Source organism: Phyllobates terribilis, unplaced genomic scaffold (genome assembly GCF_046119375.1).
Source record: "Phyllobates terribilis strain yellow unplaced genomic scaffold, ASM4611937v1 Scaffold_41__1_contigs__length_11206878, whole genome shotgun sequence".
NCBI lineage: Eukaryota > Metazoa > Chordata > Amphibia > Anura > Dendrobatidae > Phyllobates > Phyllobates terribilis.
The window spans coordinates 10682301-10706241 of record NW_027362801.1 but is presented as its reverse complement, the minus strand read 5'-3'; the positions used below and the strand labels follow the sequence as shown (position 1 = coordinate 10706241).

The window sequence follows — 23941 nt, the reverse complement described above, 5'->3', positions numbered from 1 at the left end:
CCATCTCTCTTTTCAGAGTAGAGAGAGCCAAAGCGGAAGATGTACTGGTGTGGATTTGTGATTTTGCTTTGGCTGAATGAGATGGATGATGTGTATTGGATTCAATTGAATGCATGCTGGTTGGCACGGCATGGTGATCATGCACATGGATGAGAAGATTGTACCATTCACCATATCTTTGCCTTGTGTTTCGTGAGATTACTCATTCTGGACAGAAGTTTGCCCCTCAAATTTTTCATTATTGCGAGTGCCTTAAAGGTCCCCATACAGAGTAGACTAATGTCATCTGAACCCACCAATATCGACGAGTTCAGTCGACAGTCTAATATGTATGGGGCCCTACAGATGATTGTCGGGGAAGTTAAGGATCTGGCATCTCTGATCTCAGACTGTTGATTCTTTTACTTTTTTGAGATTAGTCGACACCAGAAGAGACTTTCTTACAGAGAACACAGGATCGCTGGTCAGAGTAAGTGCTCCTGTCTATGTGAGAGTCGGGCAAGATAGAATTATAGAATCATAGAATGTTCGCGTTGGAGGGGACCTCTGGGGTCATCGTGTCCAACCCCCTGCTCAATGCAGGATTCACTAAACCATCTTAGACAGATGTCTGTCCAGCCTCTTTATAGAATCATAGAATGTTAGAGCTGGAGGGGACCTTCAAGGTCATTGTGTCCAACCCCCTGCTCAATGCAGGATTCACTAAACAATCTCAGACAGATGTCTGTCCAGACTCTTTTTGAAGAGTTCCAAACAGATAGCTGACGGCTGAACGTTCATTCAACTGACAGCTATCTAATGTGTACGAGAAGGCTTAAGGCCGGCCATACATATTAGATAGATGTTGGTCGAACGATGCTTCGGCCGACAGCCAACTCAGCCGACTCTACCATACACAAGAACGCTTGACCAAATGATCCTGTGTTCTCTATGAGAAAGCCGCCTGTCTAAGTGTCTTATCTCAAAAGAGAACAAAGCGATTGGCAGTCTGAAATTGGACATGCGTGCTCTATATTTCTTACAGCAATCAGTTGGATTCGGCCATACACATTAGACCGCCGGCCGAATCCATCAATATCAGAAATATGGGGGTCCTAACACTTTATGAATGTATATCGTGTAAACCCATTACATAGGCTGCAGTGATTGAGTATGTCTTTAGTAAGCCATTAAGTTCCATGTATTCATAAGCCATCACCAATAAATCCAGTAGATACAGTGTTATCCATGTTCACAGTTGTATCTCATGGAGCTTTAAAGAGACGTATCAGTTACTGTACATCTCCATCATGCGTCTATCAATAAGTTCTGCTGGTTAAAGCAATTACAAGAACTTGAAACCATGAAGTATCACCAAATCCAGAGTGCCAACCATGGAAATGAGAAGTAACATTGGACATAATTCTATGACACTCGGAGGTTCTCCTAGATAATTATTAATTAATTCTCAGTGAATGGCATGAAATTCTGAAGAACTGTAGATCCTTCTGCTTAAAGAGATGATATTTTGGTCATCGCTTTTCTGATAACAGCCCTGATTTAGTCGCCACTTTTAGCAACATGCCACAAAGTAGAATGTTAAAAGGAAAGGATACAGATGGCAGATAAATGAAGCGTATGTTTTCCCGTTAAAAGTGACTGTGCACCTTTAATGTAGACAGAATAGAATGGATAAAGGAAGCCGTGCTCGGAGGAACAACAGATCTCTCTGTTCCTGATACTTTCTCGTCTGGCCAACACACTAATTGTTCTCTTTCATGTAGAAGTCTCTGTTAATTGATGAGATTAAAGTATAAAACACGTGTTTTCGGCTTCTTTTTGTAACCCTAAGTGCAGGCGGCAAGCCCTGTCTGGTAACAGAGCAGACTGGAAACACAATTATTAATTTCCAGGCTGGGAAGCTGGGGTGATTGTTCTTTGCAATAACAATAAAAAGAGAAAATGGGCCCAAATATGAAGAGAGGCGTAATATTCAGAAAGAAGCAAGAGGTCCTTTACTGTCACCGGTCTCATCTTAAATGTAACTTAAAAGGTCATCTGGTCTTCGAAGAATAGAAATATGAATCATTAAATGCCCACTGAACGGTGGAAGAGGAGAGATAGAAACCTCCAGTACATTTATTTAGGTTTTATTTTGACTTATTTTAAGGGATATTCTCAAGTTCACAAGTTGTGTTCTCCATAACTGGGGCTCTTCTGATTGCAACGATGGTCAATCATGTGCACAGCTGCTCTATTCATTCTTAATGGGACCCCCAGAAATTGCTGAGCACTGCGCTCGGCTGATCTTCAGCACCTACTTAAGATTGAGTGGAGCATCAGGGCACACGATCGACCACAAGAGCCCTGGCTCTCGGGATCAGCGGCAGTCCCAGTGGTTGCACCCTCAGCGATCAGGAAGTTACTCCCTATGATAAGAATAGGGGATAACTTCCAATCTTGAGAATATCCCTTTAATATTTTGTTTTGTTGAATTTATGTAGCCCCTGGATAACCTCTATTAATATACTCAATTGGAGCCTATGGACATCCTAGAAGGGGGTCTACAACTAGAGACAAATCTTAATTCGCCTTCCTTATTATGCATTCTAAGAAGCCCAGCTCATCCATGAAGAACATGGGTGGGCATTTGTTTAAAGGGCCAATATGTGATTGTACATTTCATCTTCAGCAGATACTGCAGGTATTTTGGTGCATGCAATGGTGCTACATAAGACATGGATCAGATGGTCCACTGAGACCTACTGGTGTTTCTCGGACATCTCTGTTTATCTCTCCATAGTGGTGTAACTTGATGTTCATGTTCCTGCAAAATCCACCAACACGGCCACAAAATATTATAGATTTTTATTTAGCATTAAATCTTCTTATATGGGCCAAAAAGACCTTTTGGGCCCACCTAGGTTTCAGGGCTAGGGCGCAACTGCAACCACTGCACCTTTTATAGTTATGCACCTGTCTCTTGAGGAAACAAAGGATCACACATGATCAACTCTAGCGTGTGTGATCCTCCTTTTTCATTATATTTACCATTGGAGATCTACTAGGCTGTCATTATACACAATCCTTTATTGTCCTACTGAAATCAGCAGTTTCTGCCAAATTTAACCTTACAAAACCTAAGATAGAAATAAAATGAGCTTATACCCTGCTGTAAGTAAGTAAATAGTAATAGTACTAGTAAATAACATAGGGTACTTCGTAGGCACTGTTTTTGATCAAAAAAGTGTAAAAGTCATCCCACCGCGACAAGGTGACCTCAATCTGGATGGTCCTTTTCTCTGGTATTACCTTGTGTCATCTGATCTCAGTATAGATGGGGCAGAGCAGGACTGTGGTCCAACTTATGTTTACGACCAGCTAAGGCTCAGATTATGAGATGATATGCCATTTTGCTGTATACTGTGCCCCCCCCAAAAAAATCATCAATACTGTAGCCCATAAACAAAATGAAATTGCATCTTTGTCAGTGGAGCCCAGAGGTGTAAGTTCCTGTGACTGATGCAGATCTGGTAACAGGCTCCTTACCTACCATGTAATAATTATAATTGTGTCCAGATGCCATTGCTACCCTTGCGTCCCAAACAGGCATGTTCCTTTTTAAAATAAAATTTTAAAAAAATATGAATGAGTTGAATAAAAAAGTTGCATCAAGTGACTTGAGTACAGTCCGAGCCCAAAAGTTCTGTTGTGAATTAATTTCATGCACCTAGTTTGATAATTCTGTGCAGTGTCATGAAGGGGTGTGTACTGAACTGTCATGTTCCTGCCCCTGAAGACACCCATCACGTCATGTGTATTATGTTATGTATCTTTGTATATATTGTGTCATGTTAATTGTATTGCATTGTGGAGTTTGCCTGTGTACTAAGTATTGTTTGTATAATATGCATAGTGTGTAGCAGTGTTATTGGGAATCTATAGCGTAAGAGAAGTAATGTAGTGCATAGTATAAGGAAGTTCTGCCCAGCAACAGACAGCAGGGTCAGAAATAGTTAAGTGTTTTGGACTAGCCCACAGGTGGAGGGATTAGTGATAGGGACAGGACTGTGCTTTGTGGAATAGAGTTTGGAGAGTAACAAGTGTGCAGTGCTGCCAAGGGGTGATAAACAGCTAGAAGAGACTGGAGCGAGCAATAGCGAGATCCTAAAGAGAGTTACTGAGGAGACTGAGAGACCTTCCAGAAGGCATTATCAGATAAGAGAAACTCAAGAGTTTGCTAGTGCCGAAGGTGACGGACCTAAAGAGGACTGGGAACGTGGGACTAGTGGGTGTCCCGAGCGGTAGATCCAGGGCGTCCATAGTGATAGGATGCGGAACCACTCAGTGAGTAGAGAGAAGCTCGCTGATCAAGACTGTGGCCTAGAAGTTGGGTTATAGCAGTGTAGAGACAAAACAGATAGTCTCCAGAGCCCTGGAGTAGACTACAGAGGAAGGATACAGTGGGACTGGAAAGGCTTCTTATTGTGAAGGAAACGTGCTTGAGACTGTGTGCCCGTTATCCCTTGTACATAACCCTTATCAAGTTCAGAGAAGTCCCCATGTTTGAACGGAAGTCTCCTTTATTAATCTGTTGAATTCGTGGTCCTGGCCTGCCAACACCATCGGCTAAAGGCGACCTGCACGGGTGTAAGGCCCACACAACACTAACACCAACACCCAGCCAGGACCCTCTTTCATGTAGCGTGCAGCGGCATGACAGGAGAAGACAAGTGGCTCGCCTGCGGCTGCCGCAGCTCGCCTGCGGCTGCCGCCCCGCGCCACAGACATACAGATATATTTTTTCTTCAACATGATACATTTAATAAAAAAATGATTATTTTATAGCTGCACACTCTGAAATGATGATAGTTACCCGTTTGGTAGATTTGATTATACCTAAAAGCACAATGTTTATAATGATAATTGCAGCTTATGTAAAGGATGAGTAGAGCGCTACTTCAATTTCGATGAATAGCTGGCGGATTCCCTCTTCACCCAATGTAAAACATTGCTCCCTTTAAAAATGCTCCCTTAGTAGATAAGTACGCTGCACTGGTAATCACAGCCAGCTTTCAAGGCCACTTTCTCTGTAAGATAACAAATGATGCGAGATATGTAATTATAGATAATACACACGTGTATCAGTCAACAATCTGACAACTAAATCAATTTGAGTAATTTGTTTTTCCAAAACAAATTTTTGTTTTAAATGATAGCTGGTTGCAGGTCGGTCTGTATTCCCTATTCTATCAGGGAGACGTAAAGCGCAATTCTACCCACTGGCTGACAGTCACATTCGCAGGGCAGAACAAGGTTTTAAAGATACCATTGGAAAATCACTAAATATTTTAACAGGTTTTTATTAGAAACATCTATTTTTTACTCTATTTAGGTGGTCTTTTTCGTTTCTTTTTTTTTTTTGACTATCCATTTAATTAAATCCTGAATTATTTAACTTTTTTCACTGGTCACTGAAGTATACTCTATAAGTTGACATATCCTGTTTTCTGCAGGATGTTCATATAAGAGGGGCCCACCGGAGGATTCTCCTGTTCTCCTGTTGGCCAGTCCAAGGCATACAGATAAGGCTGTATGGCGCTGATTCATTAAGACTGGTGTAGTTCATGCTCACGCTAAGCCAGTCTTGCTGGAGTAGAAGACTCCGAATTCATTTAAAGGAGCACACCACTTAATGAATTCAATTCCCCTTTGGAATGATGTGCACCTCCATGCACCGTGCCAGAACTGCTACTCCAGTCAATGACGGGTAGCATTTCTGCTGTACAAAACACCAGAAGTCTGTATGAAATTGATGGACGAGCGTTGCTCCGCCCCGTCAATTTTGGTGGAGCTGATTCAAACTAGTGTGAAAACACTAAATGTAAAAATTTTTTGCACTGCGCAAAAATGTTGCAACTTTTCAAAGTTTTTACACCAATTTTCAAGTGTTAGAAAACTGGCACAAAACACTTCAAAAAGTTGCAACATTTTTGTGCAACATGGAGTTGTGCAAACTTTTTTTGACTTTTCGAATTTTGATGAAATTGACCCCAAAGTATGTATCCGATCACTTCCTGGCCTTTATGTGAAGTGGTCTTTACTCCATCTCTCCCTGGCAACTGTATTAGCCTATATGATACAGGAAAAATATATATCTTTGTACCGTGTTAGCCAGTAGATAGAAAAATATTTAGATTTGAGCGTTCTCAGTGGTTGATACCTTTTAATGGCTAACTGAGAAGATGATAACAAATTGCAAGCTGTGAGACTACTCGATGCCTGATGAAGAGACCTGAGTAGTCTGGAAAGCTTGCAATTTGTTACCATCTTCTCAGTTAGCCATTAAAGGTATCAACCACTGAGGGCTCTCAAATCTAAATATTGTTAGCCTATATGGACATTTATATGCTCATTAGTGCGGTAATACCATCTAATAAAGTGATGAACTCTCTGATCTCGTTAAAGGGGTTGTCCAGTTTAAACTTATTTTTATTCCATGAGCTTCTTTCTCATAAAATAAGAAATACAGCAGTACTTACCCAATACCTCTCCTAAGTTGTCTCCACTGTTGGACACAGACAGAAAAAGGCCACTGTGCAAGAACAATATATGTATCCTTTGCAGTCCAATATCTCCTCATAATGCACAATTCTACATGTTTTGAAGGTGGTAATGGGGCCCCCTTACCTTTTTGGCCCCTGTGAGGCTGCACAGGTTGCACCAATGATAAATCTGCCCCCAGGCTTGCTCTCCACTGGTCTTTTTTTTATATTACTGCTGCAGAGATATCACTTCAACATCACTTGACCGCTGCAGCCAATCACTGGGCTCAGAGGTCTGGTGCCATCCACATCAACATCTCTTCTGAGTCTAGTGATTGGCTGCATCAGTCACATGATGTAGACTTGACTTGACCACTGCATTTATATCAACAATGGAAAGCCGATGCTGGTGCGGCTGTGGGTAGGTTTGCAGGAGTGTGTGCCACCCCGAGCCTAGCTAGAAACTTTTGCGGAATTTTACAAGCTTCAAACTATTTTGAAAACGTTAAGTCAAAAAATGTTTGCACAACTCCACGTTGCACAAAAATTTTTCAGTTTTTCAAAGTGTTTTATACCACTTTTCTGGTAAAAACACTTTGATGAATCAATGAATAGTCTTGTAAGGTATACTGAGTCGATAAAAACTGCCCCTTTTGGCCAGGGTCACATGAGCGTAGATTCTCTCTTCCGAGAAAATCAGATAGATTATGGTAATGACATTCGGATCAAACTCTAATTCGAGTTTAATCCAAGTGTCCACTTAGTGTGATCTGATTCGCTCAGATGAGAGAATCATAGATGAGGAGAAGATGGAGAACAAAAGGTCTCCATCTTCTCCACTGTGTGAGTGCGGAAATCGAATTGCACTCAGATGTCACCCGAGTGCAGTCCGATGTTTTCTATGCACCCATAGACTTTAATGGGCGAGTGGCTTCTGATTTTGGAGTGAAATCGCAGCATGCCACTATTATTTCACAGACAGATTTGGTCAGTGAACGAAATCGGTAATCAGCACTGACCTATTAAATAACATTGGTCCGAGTGCTATCCGATAAAAATTCAGATAGCGTTCGCCTGATAAATACGGTGATGAGCGAGCCCTCAGTCTTCTAATCGCTGCCTCCATATAAAAATGTTAATTGCTTTTCCATTCTGTAGAAACTGAAGTTCATTCTAATATGCTAATTGAGGTGCTCAGTGCACCCTTGGTGTGGCCAAGAGATTCAGTGAACCGTTCCACCCACCGTTTTTGCATCTCCCTGCGTCACTCAGTGGTGATCGACACCGCTGGCTTCCCTGGAGTGTCTACAGAAATAGCTCAGGCCGGCTAGAGCTGTCAATCACCAGGGAAGGAAAAGGGGACATAACCAGAGGGCGGAACAATGAAATAATCCTCTTGGCCACAACAAGGGTGCCCCGAGCACCACAATTAGCCTATTAGATTCAACCTTAATTTCTGCAGAACAGAGTAGCATTTCGATTTTTATAGGGCACTTTATTCCCCTGCATGTCAGTTGAGGTGACACAATCCCTTTAAGATTTGAAGTCTGGAGTAACATGCCGAATGAAACCAAAGTCCACAAGATTCTTTTGTTGTAGATTAGCAAATAGTCAATATGGCAAAAATCCCATTTAGGGTATTAGTTCTAGTAGAGCTTGTATTTCGAAAAGGTCAGTCTATAGCAACAGATAAAACAATTAGTTTTGGCTAAAGATCTCTACACAAATCTACTTGTGCCAAATGCTGCCCCTTTAAGACACGAAAGGAGATGAAATTCCCATCTTGTCTCATGGATGGTGCACCCTTAGATAACAGCCATTAGTGAGCAGTGTTCTCAGAGATAGGTGTCACATATGGTTTCTGCTCCATGAATCACTCACTTTCTCCTTTCAAGACATCTATAATTTCAAGACATCATCTGTGACATCTGTTCCATGCAGGTCAAGGAAATATATTCATGGTTAGTATTTCCAGTATTATTCCCTATCTAGGTCCTAGCAATGGAGGAGACGGAGGAAGCAAGAAAAGAATACAACAGTTTGGAAGAAATGGACAGTGACTTACAGGAAAGATTTCATGTCCAGACCACGATTGCGAATCTGACCAACCACATGGTCCCAGCTGCCTGGGTTGGATCGGTTCCTGATGCCAGCTGTCCTGTGCTTGGATCCAGCTGAGGTTGGTGGCCGGTTCTGGCCTGTGCGTTGGGAGCGGGGATTGCTGGTGTTGCTGCTGCTGGATGATGGAGGCTGTTGTTGCATCTGGAGCTGTCCCAGACTCTGGCTGGTGGTTGGTTGGCAGTGATTGTGCTTTTGGTGGAGGCTGAGTGGTTGCTGGAGGCTCTGCTGGCGAAGCAGTGTGCGAGGACGTTGACACTTTAAGTCTCCCCCAGAGATGGGAATATGATCAAGAGTAGTGGCTGCTGGCAGAGTAGGGTCTTCATAACTTAGACAAAGTGGAAAAGAAGAAAGAAAGGAAAAAGGTGAAGGATAGGCAACGCAGGGTGGAAAGTACATACCAGACAGAAGTCAGATCAGAGCATATGTAAGAATCAGGAGGAACAATCGGGACGACAAGGATTAATATCCACAAAGAAAAGACATCCAAAGAAGCTTCCAATAAAAAATCCGGTTTATTTAAATATCCATTAAAAAAATCAGCCTGGCAAAATAGCAAAACATAATTGTTGTCCGGTGAGTGTTCTTTGCCGGGCGGATTTTGTAATGGATATTTAAATAAACTGGATTTTTTTAATTGGAGATGTCGGCTACCTTTCCTTGTGGGCAGGATTTGCTTGGTTGAGCCAATGAACATACTGAAGTTCATGTTACTTATGTGATGGCTGGAAGCTGAACCTTTGCGTTAGCTTTATTGTTCTTTTTAACTGATTAATACAGTTAGAAATATCCCGAATATTACACACTCTCGAAGAAGAAGAAAGTTTTCATTCACTTTACAAAGACCACCCAAAGCTAGTAGCCCGTAGTGTGCCAGGATTCATGACTTGCGTCACACTACACCCTCTATTTTGATCAATTTGGCAAACTTTTTTCTTTCTTGTATCACTTACTAGCTGGCATACATACACACAAATCATTTTCATGATGCAATTGTACACATAGTTTGTAACAATTTATCATATTTTACATCTCCTTTTTGCCATACCCCTTTGTCTTCAAGGGGTATTCCCATCTTATATATTTATGGCATATCTACAAAATATGCCATAAACATATAGCAGGGGTGGGTCCTCCTAGTCTATATTGAGAATGGTCAGAAGTCTTCTCCATTGACAACAGAGCATGATAGGGTCCCATTTTCAAGATAGATTGGTAGGACCCATCTCTGCTATACATTTATGGCATATTTATGGAGCTGCCATAAATGTACGAGATAGGAGTGCCCTATTAATTCATGAAAAATGCTGATGTTGGTGTAAAAATGTCACACAAAACTTTCACTGTATACCACAAACTCCAATTTGTTGTATTACTTTGCTTATTTTTGCTTAGTACACCTCCATCTCATCGTCCTGTGCAGATATCTTAATGGAGTTGACACATGAAAACTTTTACTAGCTAAGCACAGGGTAGATGACAAGTGTAAGATCGCTGGAGGTCCAACTGCTAAGACCCCCATCGATCACAAGATTCGGCATCCTGCAGGGATGCTCAGCCATGCCCTGTACTTAATTATATGCATTGCTTAGCATAAGTGAGTATGCCCACTTTGAAAAGATTTTAATCAATATGTCACTTGTCATAAGATCAATTTAGAAAAATTTGACAAGACTGACTTTCATAGAACATATTTGAACCCATAACATGAAAATAAAGCTAATAATATAACTTTCATTACAAAATCTTTAGTTTTTCTCAAATTATTTATTTGATGCAAAAATGAATACACCCCACATCAAAAACTACAAAATCTAGTATTCGGTATGAGACCATGATTTTTAAGGACAGCAGCAAGTCTTCTAGGTATGTGACGCGCCCCCAGGGCCGTGGGGTACTTGGCAGCCGGGCCTCTATGGATACCGGTGGGGTATATCACGGTGGCTGGCCCGGTCCGTGGCCCAGGGCGGTCACCCAAAAGGGGAATTATTTATAGGGGATTTGGAATAGTGTTCGTGATGCCACCTGTGGAATGCGGCCAAAGGGGGCCGCCGCTGCGGAGCAGTCCTCTGAGGCAGATGGTAGGGCAGCTTGTGATGGAACGGCTCCCCACAGGTGGAGCGGGCCTTAGGGCAGCGTGGAGTAATGGATGGTGGTACGGGTGAGAGACGGCCAGGACGGTTCAGGGGCAATGACAGACTCTCACACGGGGGTTCGCTTCGGTACCTTTACTGGTGTAGATGCAGGTATGGTCCACGGTACTCGGTACGAAGGGTGCACTTCTGGACTCTCCCCAGTGAGCGGGTATAGGGCCTCCTGATCCGTTGCTTCCACTTGCTAAGCTTCTGACCTGCCTGGAGCTAGGCCTCGCTTAATTACTGTCTCTCTCTCTTGCACCTGCTGACCTGGTGGTAGGGCCTTCTCTTGCAGATCACTCTCCCTGGACGCTGGGACCTCCGTGACTCCTAGCCCTGGTACAGTAGTCAGCGTTGGTCGGCCTGGGACTTATAGTCCTCCAGGTATCTGGTGGTCCCTACTGGGTATAAAGGGTCCCTGTAGGCGCCGACCCGGTGTCCGGTGTATATTTCGGGGTGAGCCTGGTACGCTCCTCTGCCCCTTCAACTCCTCTCTCCTTTCCTCCTTGCCGTCGGCCGCACTCAGGGCCCTCACTACGGCAGCAGCAGATGAGCGGCGTCTTCGCTGCGCTCAGCGTCAGCACGCTCTCAGACTAAACACTAAACTAACTTCTGACTGAGCTGCCTGACTCCACCCTCCCTATATATATCCCTTGCGGGCTCCCTCTGCTGGTCTGAGGTTGTAGGGTGGAGGTGTGTGAATGTAATGAGGGCCTCTTGTGGAGAAGTCCATCCATGCACCCTACTGGGTTGTGTGGCACCTGTGCGTAACAGGGCGCCATATATGGAATAAGCAAGTTTGTGGCATATTGGAGCATCTATCTTTTTCCATTCTTCAAGAACGAGATCTTTTAGAGGCTGGATGGAGAGTGATGACAACTTGTCTCTTCAGAATTCCCCACAGTTGTTTCGTTGGGTTCAAATCAGGAGACACTTGGCCACTGAATCACTTTCACCCTATTCTTCTTCAGAAATGCAACAGATGTGTGTTTTGGATCATTGTCCTGTTGGAAAAGTGCACGTCTATCAGGGGCACGGAGTGATGGCAGCATCTTCTCTTTCAATATAGAGCAGTACATCTGTGAATTGTTGATACCATCAATGAAATGTAGCTCCCTGACACCAGAAGCACCCATGCAGCTCCACATAAGGACACTGCCACCACCATGTCTCACTATAGGCACCATGCATTTTTCTAAATTCATTCTTCTAAATGAATGATGCCTACAGTGAAAGGTTGTGGTGGCAGTGTCCTTATGTTGGGCTGCATGAGCTGCTGGGATCAGGAGCTACAATTCATTGATGGTATCATGAATTCACAGATGTACTACTCTATAATGAAAGAGAAGATGCTGCCATCACTCTGTGCCCTTGGTAGACGTGCACTTTTCCAACATGAAAATGATCCAAAACAAATATCTGTTGCATTTCTGAAGAACAGGGTGAAAGTGATTCAGTGGCCAAGTGTCTCCTGATCTGAACCCTACCAAACATTTTTTGGGAATTCTGAAGAGACAAGTTGTCATCACTCTCCATCCAGCATACAGGCTCTAAAAGAGCTCGTTCTTGAAGAATGGAAAAAGATAGATGTTGCAATATGTCGTGAACTTGTTCATTTCATACCTAGAAGACTTGGTGCTGTACTTAAAAATCGTGGAGGCCATACAATATACTAGATGTAGACATTTTTGATGTGGGGTATACTCATTTTTCACCAACTAATTTGATTACAACTGAAGATTTTGTATTGGAATTCATATTATTCACCTTACTTTCATGTTATTGGTTAAAAATTGTTCAATGAAACTCAGTCTGTCAAAATTTGGTAAATTCTTCTTGTGTTCAGTGAGATATTGATTTAAATCTTACTTTTCATAGGGGCTGTACTCGTTCATGCTGAGAATTGTACGTCAGTCTCATAGATAATCCCCATCCAAATTACTGCATGAGGAAATAAATAACTAAAAAATTAAAATTTTAGATCTCATTTACAAATGACATGTATCCTTATTCTTTGGAGAACTGATAGGTCTCTAGATGGTCAGACACCCACCAATCATGGTGTCCTATCAATATGTTATCAAGGCGGAAGGGAGAGCATGCCAGCCATGCGCCAGTGTCCTCCAGTGCAGCATGCGTCAGATACTTCAGCTGAGTGCGTGACCTTCTGATAACTTTGCCTTTGGCTAAACACAATGCCAGATTTGACATTTTCTTAAAAAGCTCGAAGCCAATTGACATTATCAGATCTATGTAATTGACTGGAAGTTCAGGATTTAAAACAGGACGATCATCCCTTCCTTTTAAAAGAATATACAGTCACAGGCAGCCAGAAGGTTAAATGTTGGTTCTCAATGTGCACTCTGCAATTTGAGGCACGTGTGCCACGTTGGCAGGTGGTGAGTGGGATGTCAGGGAAAGCTTTTTATAGCATCCCTGTAAACTCATCTCACACCAAAAGTCTTCTGGGATAGGAATAAAAAAAAAATCTAACATTAAAGTAGGAAGCTGCTCTGTTTTCTGGGTAGGCAGAAAGGGAATAAAACAATTATCTGCACCATATGTACGGAAATTCTGTAATATGGCATGGGTTCAGATATTACAGATAACATGCCAAACACATATGCTATACAGAATGAACCAAATGTGCTGTAACTTTAGGGAAAAGTATAATAGATATGATGAGCGATATCGATGGAGTCATGGAAATGTGTGAATGGTTTCTGTCTCATTGTGCTGTACATTGTTTAAATACAATGGTTAACGTGATCCCCATTTTTTTTACGTTTTTGCGAGAGTTTTCCCACTTTGGCAATGTCCACAATTCATGGCATAAATGCTTCAGAAGTTGGGGCACCCATCATTGAAAGCTCCACCAATTAAAAGAATAGAGGTTCCCTGACCATTATTTTGAAGACCAAAGCTTTTGGAAAAATCCAGGAGGACACTGAGCAGATGATGGGAGCTCCAGAATATGCAGTAAATGACTGAAGTGGAAAAAAAGGTTTAGGCTCAAGTCCCACATAGTTGGTGAGTTTTTTCCGCTGTGAATTTTCATACACAAAAATCACAGCGTCTTACCGTTCCAGCAAAGTGGATGGGATTTATACCAATCTCATGCCGTTGCGCTTTTTTTTATGCTACAAACACTGACCCACGGTGCGTTGTTTAAATCTGCAATATGTCAATTTCTCTGCTACACACCTGTCCCAGGTCTGGGCTTTGCCCCCTACCTCCCGGTCCACCAAACTTTCTTGTGCTCCACATCAGGCTATGCAAGTGGCCTGACGTGCTCCCATGTGTTGAGCTGCCTAGGCCTTTATAAGGCCTACCGAGGAACACACCTGTGTCTTGGTATTAAGACTTTTAGTTTGTCTGTGCACAGTTCCCTGTCTGTGGTCTCCAGTACATCTCTTGGCTGCTTGCAGCTTTCAGTCACTCAGTTACCTGTCTGCCTGCGGCATTCAGTATCTCTGCGACCTGTCTACGGTATTCAGGATGTCTCCTGTCCGCCTGCTTCCAGTTCCTCAGTTACCTGTCTGCCTGCAGCATTCAGTATCTCTGCAACCTATGTATGGTATTCAGGACGTCTCCTGTCCGCCTGCAGCTTTCAGATCCTCAGTTACCTTTCTGTCTGCGGCCTTCAGTATCTGAGCAACCTGTCTGCAGTCTCTAGGACGTCTCCTGGCTCCCTCTGGCTTCCAGTCCCTCAGTTATTTTTCTGCCTGTGACCTTCAGTACTTTTCCAAGCTGTCTATGGTCTTCAGGACGTCTGCTGTCTGCCTGCGGCCTTCAGTACCTCTGCTAACAGTCTCCTGTCTGCTGTGTCCTGCATGGTTCACCCATCTGTTGCACTGATACACGTGGCCCATGAGCCCACCCGGACCTTTGGCTTAGAGGAGCCACCTCACCTAGTGAGCCCCATGACATTCTCTTGCGGTAAAGATGCGTTTTATTGGCAGATTTTCCCCTTAGACTTAAATTAAATGTTGAAAACTTGCAGATAAAAAATGCATATGTGTTTATATTGCGTTCCTTCAGCCGGAACGCAGTAATTACGCATATAATCCACACGTGACTTTATGAATAACGTTTTCTGAAAGTTAAATAACAAGAAGTTTCCAAAACTGAGGGTTTCTTATTTAAAACATGATATACCAATAAGGAAACAAACACCTCAGCTGAAATAAAACAATAAAAAAAAGACACTAAAAAAGCAAAACAAAATGTAATCTAATTTAGCCAGTGGGTGCAGAAATGATGCAGAAAATCTGCAGCATAAAAAATGCAGCAAATATTCATTGTGGGAACTTAACCTTACAGCTTTTGTCAAGTTACACGAAAAATCCAATAAATTGAAATTGACCTTGTTTCCTAACTTGTTACTTTAGTCAGTCTTTTTGTAGGCTTCGCTGTCCTAGTAATCAACCATTATAGGAGTATATTCACTTATTCCTTGCATTTCTTCTCCTCTGCCTGTCAATCTTTCATATGCTCATCCCATAGTCATGGCCTTGTGTCTTTAGTAATTGTCGTATGTGAGGGGGGTAACATCAAGACACTGAGCTAGGAATCTTCAATAACAGCCCATATATATGCACATAGTACTATTTCCATTCATTTCAATGATGGGTCCACCCTGGGCAAAAACAGCTATTGCAAAACACATGGTATTTAATAGATCATCCTAAGGCACAGCTCAGACATCAAGCACTCATAACTTTCTGAAGACCATAAATCAAATACCCAATATAATGAAGTATCCTACAGCCATGTAAATAAAGTATTACATATCCACTGTATGCAGTTTTTTGTTATGTAATCTGATAGCAGCATGATGTAAGGGCAGAGACCCTGATTCCAGAGATGTATCTCTTAGTTTACTGGGTGCAGCAGTTGTGATAGGATCACAGTTCTCTCTGCTGCAGATCTCGGAATTCTGTGCCCTGTATAACCCCGCCCACACTACTGATTGGCTGCTTTTTGTGTTCACTGTATAGTGACAGAAAGCTACTAATCAGTGGTGGGGCGGAGTCATACACAGCAGGAGGACTAGGAGGCAGGAGACAGCTTGTCCTGTAGTGATAGTCTCCTGCTGATAAAACACTGATTGTATTGAAACAGCAAAACACAGCAGAGTGACATATTGCTAGAATCAGGCTCTCTGCCCCTACACCATGCTCAAAATGTTCTAACGGATTCCCTTCAACTGTTAGATCAATGTGGGATTCCCACTAATCGGGTGGTTAAATAAATAGAACGCCAGCCACATAAATAAAGTGCTGGGTTCAGATGTGTGCAGCAGTCTCTAGAGGGCGTGTTTTTAGGCTGCTCTGCATAATAACCCTGCGAGCCACACCCCCTTGGTAAAGACCATCAAAAGTAGCACTAAATAAAAAGGCCCATATCTCTAGAATTGTTTGGCGGATTCTAAAGAAACAAAAACTGGAATACTCAGGGCAGCAGCAGGAAAAGAATAAATGCAAAAACTAACTGTCCACTTTTGACCTGGAGACAAGTCTTCTTTAAGGGCTTATATTTTTTTCTAGCAGGAATTAGATATGCTAGTAAATTCTAATGTAATGTAAATCCATCCAGTAACGTCTCCTATTGTACCTAACATCAACAGGTTTCAATAAAGAAATATTACATTAAACGGCTCTTGACCAGAAATGTCAACACGTCTGAACTAAACTCTCTGCAATGGGAGTCTACATCAAAATGCCAATTTGGTAGAAGTGCTCATTTCAATCAGCGGTGCTGAGGACGTGTCTACAAGAATTCGAGGTTAAAAAGAGTCAGTAAGATTGGATCCAAATCAGTGACACACTGCAAATCAACCTGAGCAGACAGGCTCGAAAGCGGGAAGATGCAGGAGCTGATTGGAAAAAGAAGTTATTCACTCCAGATGCATCATGTCCATATCCTGGGACTTGGTTACCAGATGTCGGCTTTACCCTGAAGTCATGACAGCGCCAGGGCAAAAGAGGACACCGCTTTTTCACCCGGTGACACTCTAATTCGGCACAGAAAATGGATCGTACAATAATACTGAAATTGTCCAAGAGTTAATTATACAATGTATCTTCTAGATCATCAGTTACTCATTACTGTCTGTTTTTTTTTCATCACCTTAAGTAATCCTAAGAACTCTGTATTTCTTTTGTCTAAAGAATTATAAAGACATGGCATAGCCATGTGTACAGAGCCTATATGGCGGAGCTCCAGAACAGGGGCAAAACAATTGTGTTTCAGGGGTTACAGTTGCACCTGGACCTGGAGCCTCGGGTGGCCCAAAAGGTCCCATTTAGAGATAGGAAAAATGTTTTTCATGACTGTGGTCCATTGGCCAGGTCAGCACTCCATGACCGCTGGACGGGAGATCAACGAAACTCCTTAACTCCTGCCATTCCCGCCTTCCGTCCAGTGGACACGAAGTACTGACATGGCCAGTGGACAGAAGTCTTTCTCCTATCTCTAGTCCTTTTGGTCTATATGAAAAGACCAATACTATTAAAGACCTGTGATAGTTCGGAGCCCTGTTGGAGATTGTACATTGGGGCCAATGAGTTTTAAAGCGGTTATTCGGGACTTTTTATATTTTTCGTATGGGGATAAGCACTTATTGGCAGATAGTTGCTAACTACCTGCCGATGCTGCCCTGCATTGATCTCTCCTGGCTCAAAGTGTTCACAGACCACTACTGCCAGTCATTCTCCTGCATCCTGTGACGTCACATCGACAGAGCAGTTCCTTCTCTTCTGCTCTGCTCTGTAGACTGGGCATCACTGCCAACGTTATGTTAATTGAAAGCCAACTCATTTTAACGCAACAGGGAGCCAGCTGCCAATCAACATGACATCGGCAGTGACGCCCCGTGACAGAGCGGAATGGAAGAGAAGGAGCTGCTCTGTCGACATGACATCACAGGAAGCAGGAGAATCGCCAGCAGGAGCGGTCTGTGACCGCTTTGAACCAGGATAGATCATTATATGGCAGAACAGGCAGGTAGTTAGCAACTACCTGCCAATATGTGCTTAGCCCAATAGGGAAAATGTTAAAAAGTTCAAAATAACCCCTTTAAGTTATGCCACTGCTCATGGGGCTGGGTACTATTGATGTACAGCCACTCCATATGCTGCTATATGGTTTCTCTATATGGTGAGATGATCCCTTTAAGTGAATCCTGCATCTGGAGAAAGAAAACTGTTTCTTAACCTTGGCAAATCCTTTTAACTGGTCATAATTTAAAGAAACATGGTTCCCACCATTGGTACATGAAAAGTAAACCTTGAGGAGAGATAGTAAGGCCAGGACTGTGACCCAAAGGGGCTAGAAGATAGGGCCCCATGACTAGGAGGCCGCATGCCCAGGCCAACGGTGGGTTTTTTAATATTGGAAGTCCAGGTTATGGGGGGCATGGCATGAGATTTATTAAAATGGCATTTGGTATGGAAAAGGGGGGCAGGGTTAAAGGCAGGAGAGGAGGACATAGAGGGGGTGCGGAAAAAACATGGACATACCTGATTGGTGAGAGAGGTGGGGTATATAAGTTGATCAGGGACGGTTAGGGGCAGTCCGTAGGTGGAGCAGCGTCCCACTCCCACCCTACCGCCCTTCAACATAAATTTGATTGATGGTTTTGACCTTTGGGGGGCTATTTTGTGGCAGCTCGGTTAAGCAGTATGTCATGGCAGCTGGCGGGATTAGGTCTTTGGAAAGCTAATGGCAGTATGATGAAGGAGGGGAGGGACCCGTTTGGTTTGTTTTGGTAAATGGTAAAGAATACCCACGGGACGCAACTTGGCCAAGGTCTTAGAGGGAAAATTTTATGGGGCACCATCCAGCAGGAAGGCCTCCGAATCGGCACGTTGCGATTGAGGACGAAGAGGAGCAGCTGATGGCGCCAGGGTTTTATTGAGTGGCTTCCAATGACCTCTTTCCTTATATCATGTCAATAATATGTTAATAAGGTTAAGATGGTTAATGTTATAAATAAAGGCCATTTATCCAAATCCACAGCTGTCTGTCGTTATTGCTAATGGGGATGATTAGGAGGAGGGGGAGAGTGATTGAGGTGGGGTACGAGAGTCCGAAAGGGTCAGCCTTTCCTTAGTCAAGTCCAACTCATTTTGAACAGTCACAAACAATTACCTGCTGAGGATTAGTCATTATCATTTTCGCATTTTAGTTAATGAGTTTGAATGATCTTGTTAATATGCATACTTGTCAGTCCTCAGAAATGTATGTCTCCCCGGTATGGAGTCAGTATGATCGCCCTGTGGCAGTAAAAACACAGCAGAGCTGCATTGATGAGAACCATTAGCCTTGAGAGGTTTGGAACCAGAATGTACAAATTTCATTGATTTCCGCCTTTGTATGCTGACAACAAGGTGTTAGATATATTGGCAACCTGATCAGAGGCTGCACAGTCTGATGGAATTTATACACGTTGGTGCCAGAATTATTTGGCCTTTATTGGCTAAATTCAATTGTCATCTGACCTCTCCTTTCAGCCTTCGCTTTCTTCTAATGCTGCAGACTAGTCAGAGATTTTATCCACATCGAAGCAAATGAACAGCATGTTATATGTAAACATGCAAATTTTGAACATGTATGGGTTAAAAGGATTAGAAAAAAATGTTTGCACCACTTTTGTCCATGATCTATGTCTGGTATTGAAGCTAAGCCACATTTACTGGAATGGAACGAACTGCAGTACCAGGTACGGCCTATGGACAAAAGTGGCACTATTTTTGCAAAAAAAAAAAAGCAGAGATTTTTCTTATCTGGAAAAATGCTTTAAACGATTATATTCTCTATGCATTGTTTCTCCTTGCCTTGATCTATAAAATCTGTCCTGCAACTTCATTGAAAGTGGTTCTCCACCCATATTTACCTTTTCCAAAAATCCGATTAGTGTGATGTTTGATTTGGCCATTTCCCTTCTCTGATCTTAGCTTAGTGTTAATTCAGTCTTGAGCTGCAAACACATGTTAACCACGACACGCTGGTTGCAACATTGTGCTGCCTTACAACTTCCTTCAAGAAAAAAAATCAGCTTTTTTTCCTAAAAACAGCACAATTTCTGTCCATGGGCTGTGTAAAGTATTGCAGCTTAAGTGAATCTGGTTTAGCTGCAATACCAAACATGGCCCACGGACAAGAAAAATGTTGTTTCTGGGAAAAAAAGCTGTTTTTTTTTTGTACAGCATGATAATGAGGAAGAGAGCCTGATTCCACTGATGTGTCACTTATTGGGCTGCTTGGAGCAGTTTTGGTAGAATCCCAGTTTTCACTACTGCAGATCTAGCAGTGCTCGGAATGCTGAGCTCTGTATAACCCCACCCACACCACTGATTGGCAGCTTCCTGTGTACACTGTGCAATCAGTGGTGGGGGCGGGGTTACACAGTTTAGCTGGACTGGCTTGCCCGTGACACCTAATCCTGAAGTTATAATCTTATGATGATAAAACACTGATCGTATTGAAATTACTATTGAAGCTGTTAAACAAGTGACACATCCCTGGAATCAGGGTCTCTGCCCCTACATTATGCTGCTCTCAAATTAAATAGCATAACCTGCTAACAGATGCCCTTTAAGAAGATAAGCATGTACAGATAACAATCACTTTGACAGTAATCGGGTCATGCCATTCCTCATCTCAGCCTGCATTGTAAATTGGAATTTTATACAAATATAGTTTTGGTGGAGAAGCCTCTTTAACCATGTTCTGAATATAAAATTTTCATGCCAAAACAGAATAATATTAAAAGTTAATCCAATCCGCAAGCCCATATTAATAGTAAACAGAAGTGGACACCATGATAAATGTTTTCTGTACAAAACAAATGTTCTCTGCATACAAATCTCAGAAAAATAAGGATATGGAGACAAAGTACCATTATATTATATATATTTGCTCCAGGACTGGTCTGGAGCTCAGGATCCTTTGCATAAAATTTGTTTTTTACTATTAAGTTTTCCTACTTTTTAAAAATCCATCTTCTATTTCTATGGACTTATGCTCTTCTACTTTGTAGGTCCTACTGCTGCAATTGGTGTGTGTCACGAGAATAACAAAAGATAGACCCATTGTATTGTATGAATGACCTAAGGGCTCTGTTTCAGTAAAATGTCTCCTAAAGAATCATAGAATGTTAGAGTAGGAAGGGACCTTCAAGGTCATTGTGTCCATCCCCCTGCTCAATGCAGGATTCACTAAACCATCTCAGAAAGATGTATGTCCAGCCTCTTTATAGAATCATAAAATGTTAGAGTTGGAGGGGACCTTCAAGGTCATCGTGTCCAACCCCCTGCTCAATACAAGATTTACTAAACCATCTCAGACAGATGTCTGTCCAGCCTCTTTATAGAATCATAACAGTGTAAATTGTTTTTGGAAAAGAAAGCTGGGATGTCCACTTGTTGAAGTGGCTTTTATGAAATTTTGGTTGTTGAACTTCTCGAACACTCACTTGGTTCTGAGATTCCCGGATGCCAAGTGACTCTGTACGGTGTGCCAACGACCTCTTCCTGGTTTTCCCAGGCCTGGTTCGCTGTGATGGCTTTGGGAAGACATACTGATCTTCATGCTTTCGTTTCGAAACTGCTTGTCCCCCATCCGACCATCTTTATCCAATAAACCAGAGGTGCCACATGCAGCTGATTTACTACCAGACAATACTGTGCCACTGAAAAAACGCCCACGTGCAAAGAAAGGACACGCAAATGTGAAGACAGAAACAAACAGTGGCGGAAAAAAACATATACACACAAAACAAAGACACCAGATAAAAAAAAGAGAGAAAGAGAGATAGGTCAGCTCTGTAAACCAATAGCATCATACAACATATACAAAAATAACCCAAAGCATCTTTCGTTAGAAGAGGGAGGAAGACGGCAGCCTGGGTATGATGACGGTAAAAAGTTCCACATCTCAAGAAACAACATAGGGTTAACATGGAGAAAATCTGTCGGGAGAGGCACCAGACAGCTAGCCAGCCACAGGAAGAAAGAGGCGTGTTAGTGAATCAGACCACACAGTGCGGATGTAGAGCACACTCTGCTTTAACGGGCAACCCTTCCTGGCATTGAGTGGAAAGGGAGTAGAGGTCGAAGGGAGACTAGATAGGGGGTGCGTCTGTTAGAGGAAGCTAGGATGGGTTGCTCGTCTCCATGGCTTATCCGCCCATGGGGGTGAAGTGGAGCGAGGGTTAGAGGAGCAGGTGGGAGGAGGCGTGTGAGAGGAGTCGGGGAGTTGTACATACTCACTACATACGACCATACCAGGCAATAGAAAGACTCACTTGAGGGCCAGCCTTGGGTCACCATAGGGGGCGTAAGGTGAAATGTTTAGGATAAACTCCTTTGGAGGGTAAGAGCTCCATTTCTGGTGGGCTGTGCTGTCATTGTTATTCCAAAAGTCTTTGTCTAGATCACTAAATTGGCAGAAAAAGAGAAAAACAAAAAAAAGAAATACTAGAAAAAAGCCTGATTCCCCGGTATGGAGCGAACGAGGAGGAAGGGAGTTAATGTCACATAGTGGCCTGGAAGTGTCGGGAGAGACATGGAAAGGAGAAAGACGTTTGTTTGTTAATTAACGGGATCCTGGTTCTCTGGAGGAGAGGAGGGAGGCAAGAGTTTAAAATCGGAAGGTTGAGCGGATCCAGAAAGCTGAAAGAGAGGGAGGGAAAAAGTATGCATTGATTATGTCACCCAGAAGCGTCACTCCTTCCCAACCCTTTTGGTTCCCCCCCCCCGTTTTACTTGTCATGAACCCAAATTAATTCCCCTCCTCTGTGCATCAATCTCCGCACTCAGAATCTGGAAAGAGCGGCGCTTTAAATTAAGAAGCAGTTAATAGCCTCTTTCATTAATGCCAACAATAGGGGGCGTAGTGCACCCGCGGGTCACAACTCCTCCGTATAAACAAGGCGCCATTGTAGATCAAAGATGATCAGTGACTGACCCTCCTGTTCATTATAAACTTGCAAGATGCTCGCTTCTCCTAACCTTTCAATGGATTTTCTCAGTCGCTATAAATAGAAGCTACTTTAATTACGGTAAATCAGAAAAAAAAAGTATTTCAGAAGCGGCTAGTGATTCAGCCGGCGTTCCGCATCAAATTGCCTGCTTAAATACAATGCTAAATCCTGTAATCTCAAGGATTGTCATTAGAAATCCCCTAACCCAGAGGGCTTAATAGAAAAGACGAGCGTTACGCAGTGATTTACCCCACAATAATGGGCTCCAAGATGATTTAGGTGCGATAGAATCAAACTCCGCCGGCCCGCTCATATTTTTGTGTCATTTCTTAATCGGTTGCTCCTCAGCGATTGCTTGTTTGCGGTTGGATACTTATGTTTCATTGATGAGGAAACAATGATGTCTCTGTTATTACACAGCGAGCGCATGATTAATCAACCTTAGGAAAACAGGAGCGCGCGTCGGCAGATAACACCCTATCAGAGAAATATTTACTACCGCTTGCTTTTTGACTGGGAGGTGTGTGCTTAGTATCTCAAATCAGCTCATATCCTTATGGGACCCATTTTTATGGAATTGTCCAGCCATAGGACATGAATGGCCAGAGTTGTGGAAATTGCATTTATAGATTTGGTTGTGACAGTCTACAGTATTAGACTTACATTGGTTTTAGTGTTAGCTGAGCTACCATGACATGGAATCTCAATGAAGGCTGTGCATAAGCAAGGAAAGTACTAACATTAATTTGCTGCAGTTAGGGGTAAAGTGGCTGGGGTAGATCCTATACCAAAATATATTTGTGTTCTTTTAGTAAGGCTGCATGCACACACGTCTGTGTCCTGTCTGCTTTTCTTGGACAACGCATTGACCCATAGGGTTTCATTGATCCATCAGTTTTAAAAGTGGATCAGTGCCTTCTGTTCTATTCTCATCGATTTTACAGATTAGACTCGGTTATTAAAGGGGTTGTCCGGTCCAAATCGATAAGTCTGCAGTTACTCTGTGTGACTGCAGACTTGTGAATGTTCAAAGCACATGCACTGTGGACTGCGGGGATTCGCCGGTTTCTGAGCCGGGAGGGTATGTATCAGTTATACATACATCCGGCCAGTGGGCGCAGCCTCGCTTCCATACACGTGTAAGGAGCGAGGCTGCGCCCTCTAATCGGCCACGT

The 23941-nt window shown here is 42.8% G+C and overlaps 1 protein-coding gene across 7 annotated transcripts in view; it reads right to left on the bottom strand.

The window, feature by feature from the left end:
* LOC141191427 (synaptotagmin-7) overlaps positions 1 to 23941 on the bottom strand; it is a 691596-nt gene that overhangs the window by 231306 nt on the left and 436349 nt on the right. For 4 of the 7 annotated variants that reach the window (XM_073661312.1, XM_073661311.1, XM_073661313.1 and 1 more), the window contains 3 exons: positions 22089 to 22220; positions 21258 to 21473; positions 8590 to 8970 (listed from right to left, as the gene is read on the bottom strand). The exons of 1 other annotated variant lie outside the window; for it this stretch is intronic. In XM_073661312.1, coding sequence (XP_073517413.1) covers positions 8590 to 8970; positions 21258 to 21473; positions 22089 to 22220 — 729 coding nt within the window. The remainder of the gene's footprint in view (positions 1 to 8589; positions 8971 to 21257; positions 21474 to 22088; positions 22221 to 23941) is intronic. 2 more of the 7 variants (XM_073661314.1, XM_073661317.1) reach the window with 2 other exon arrangements.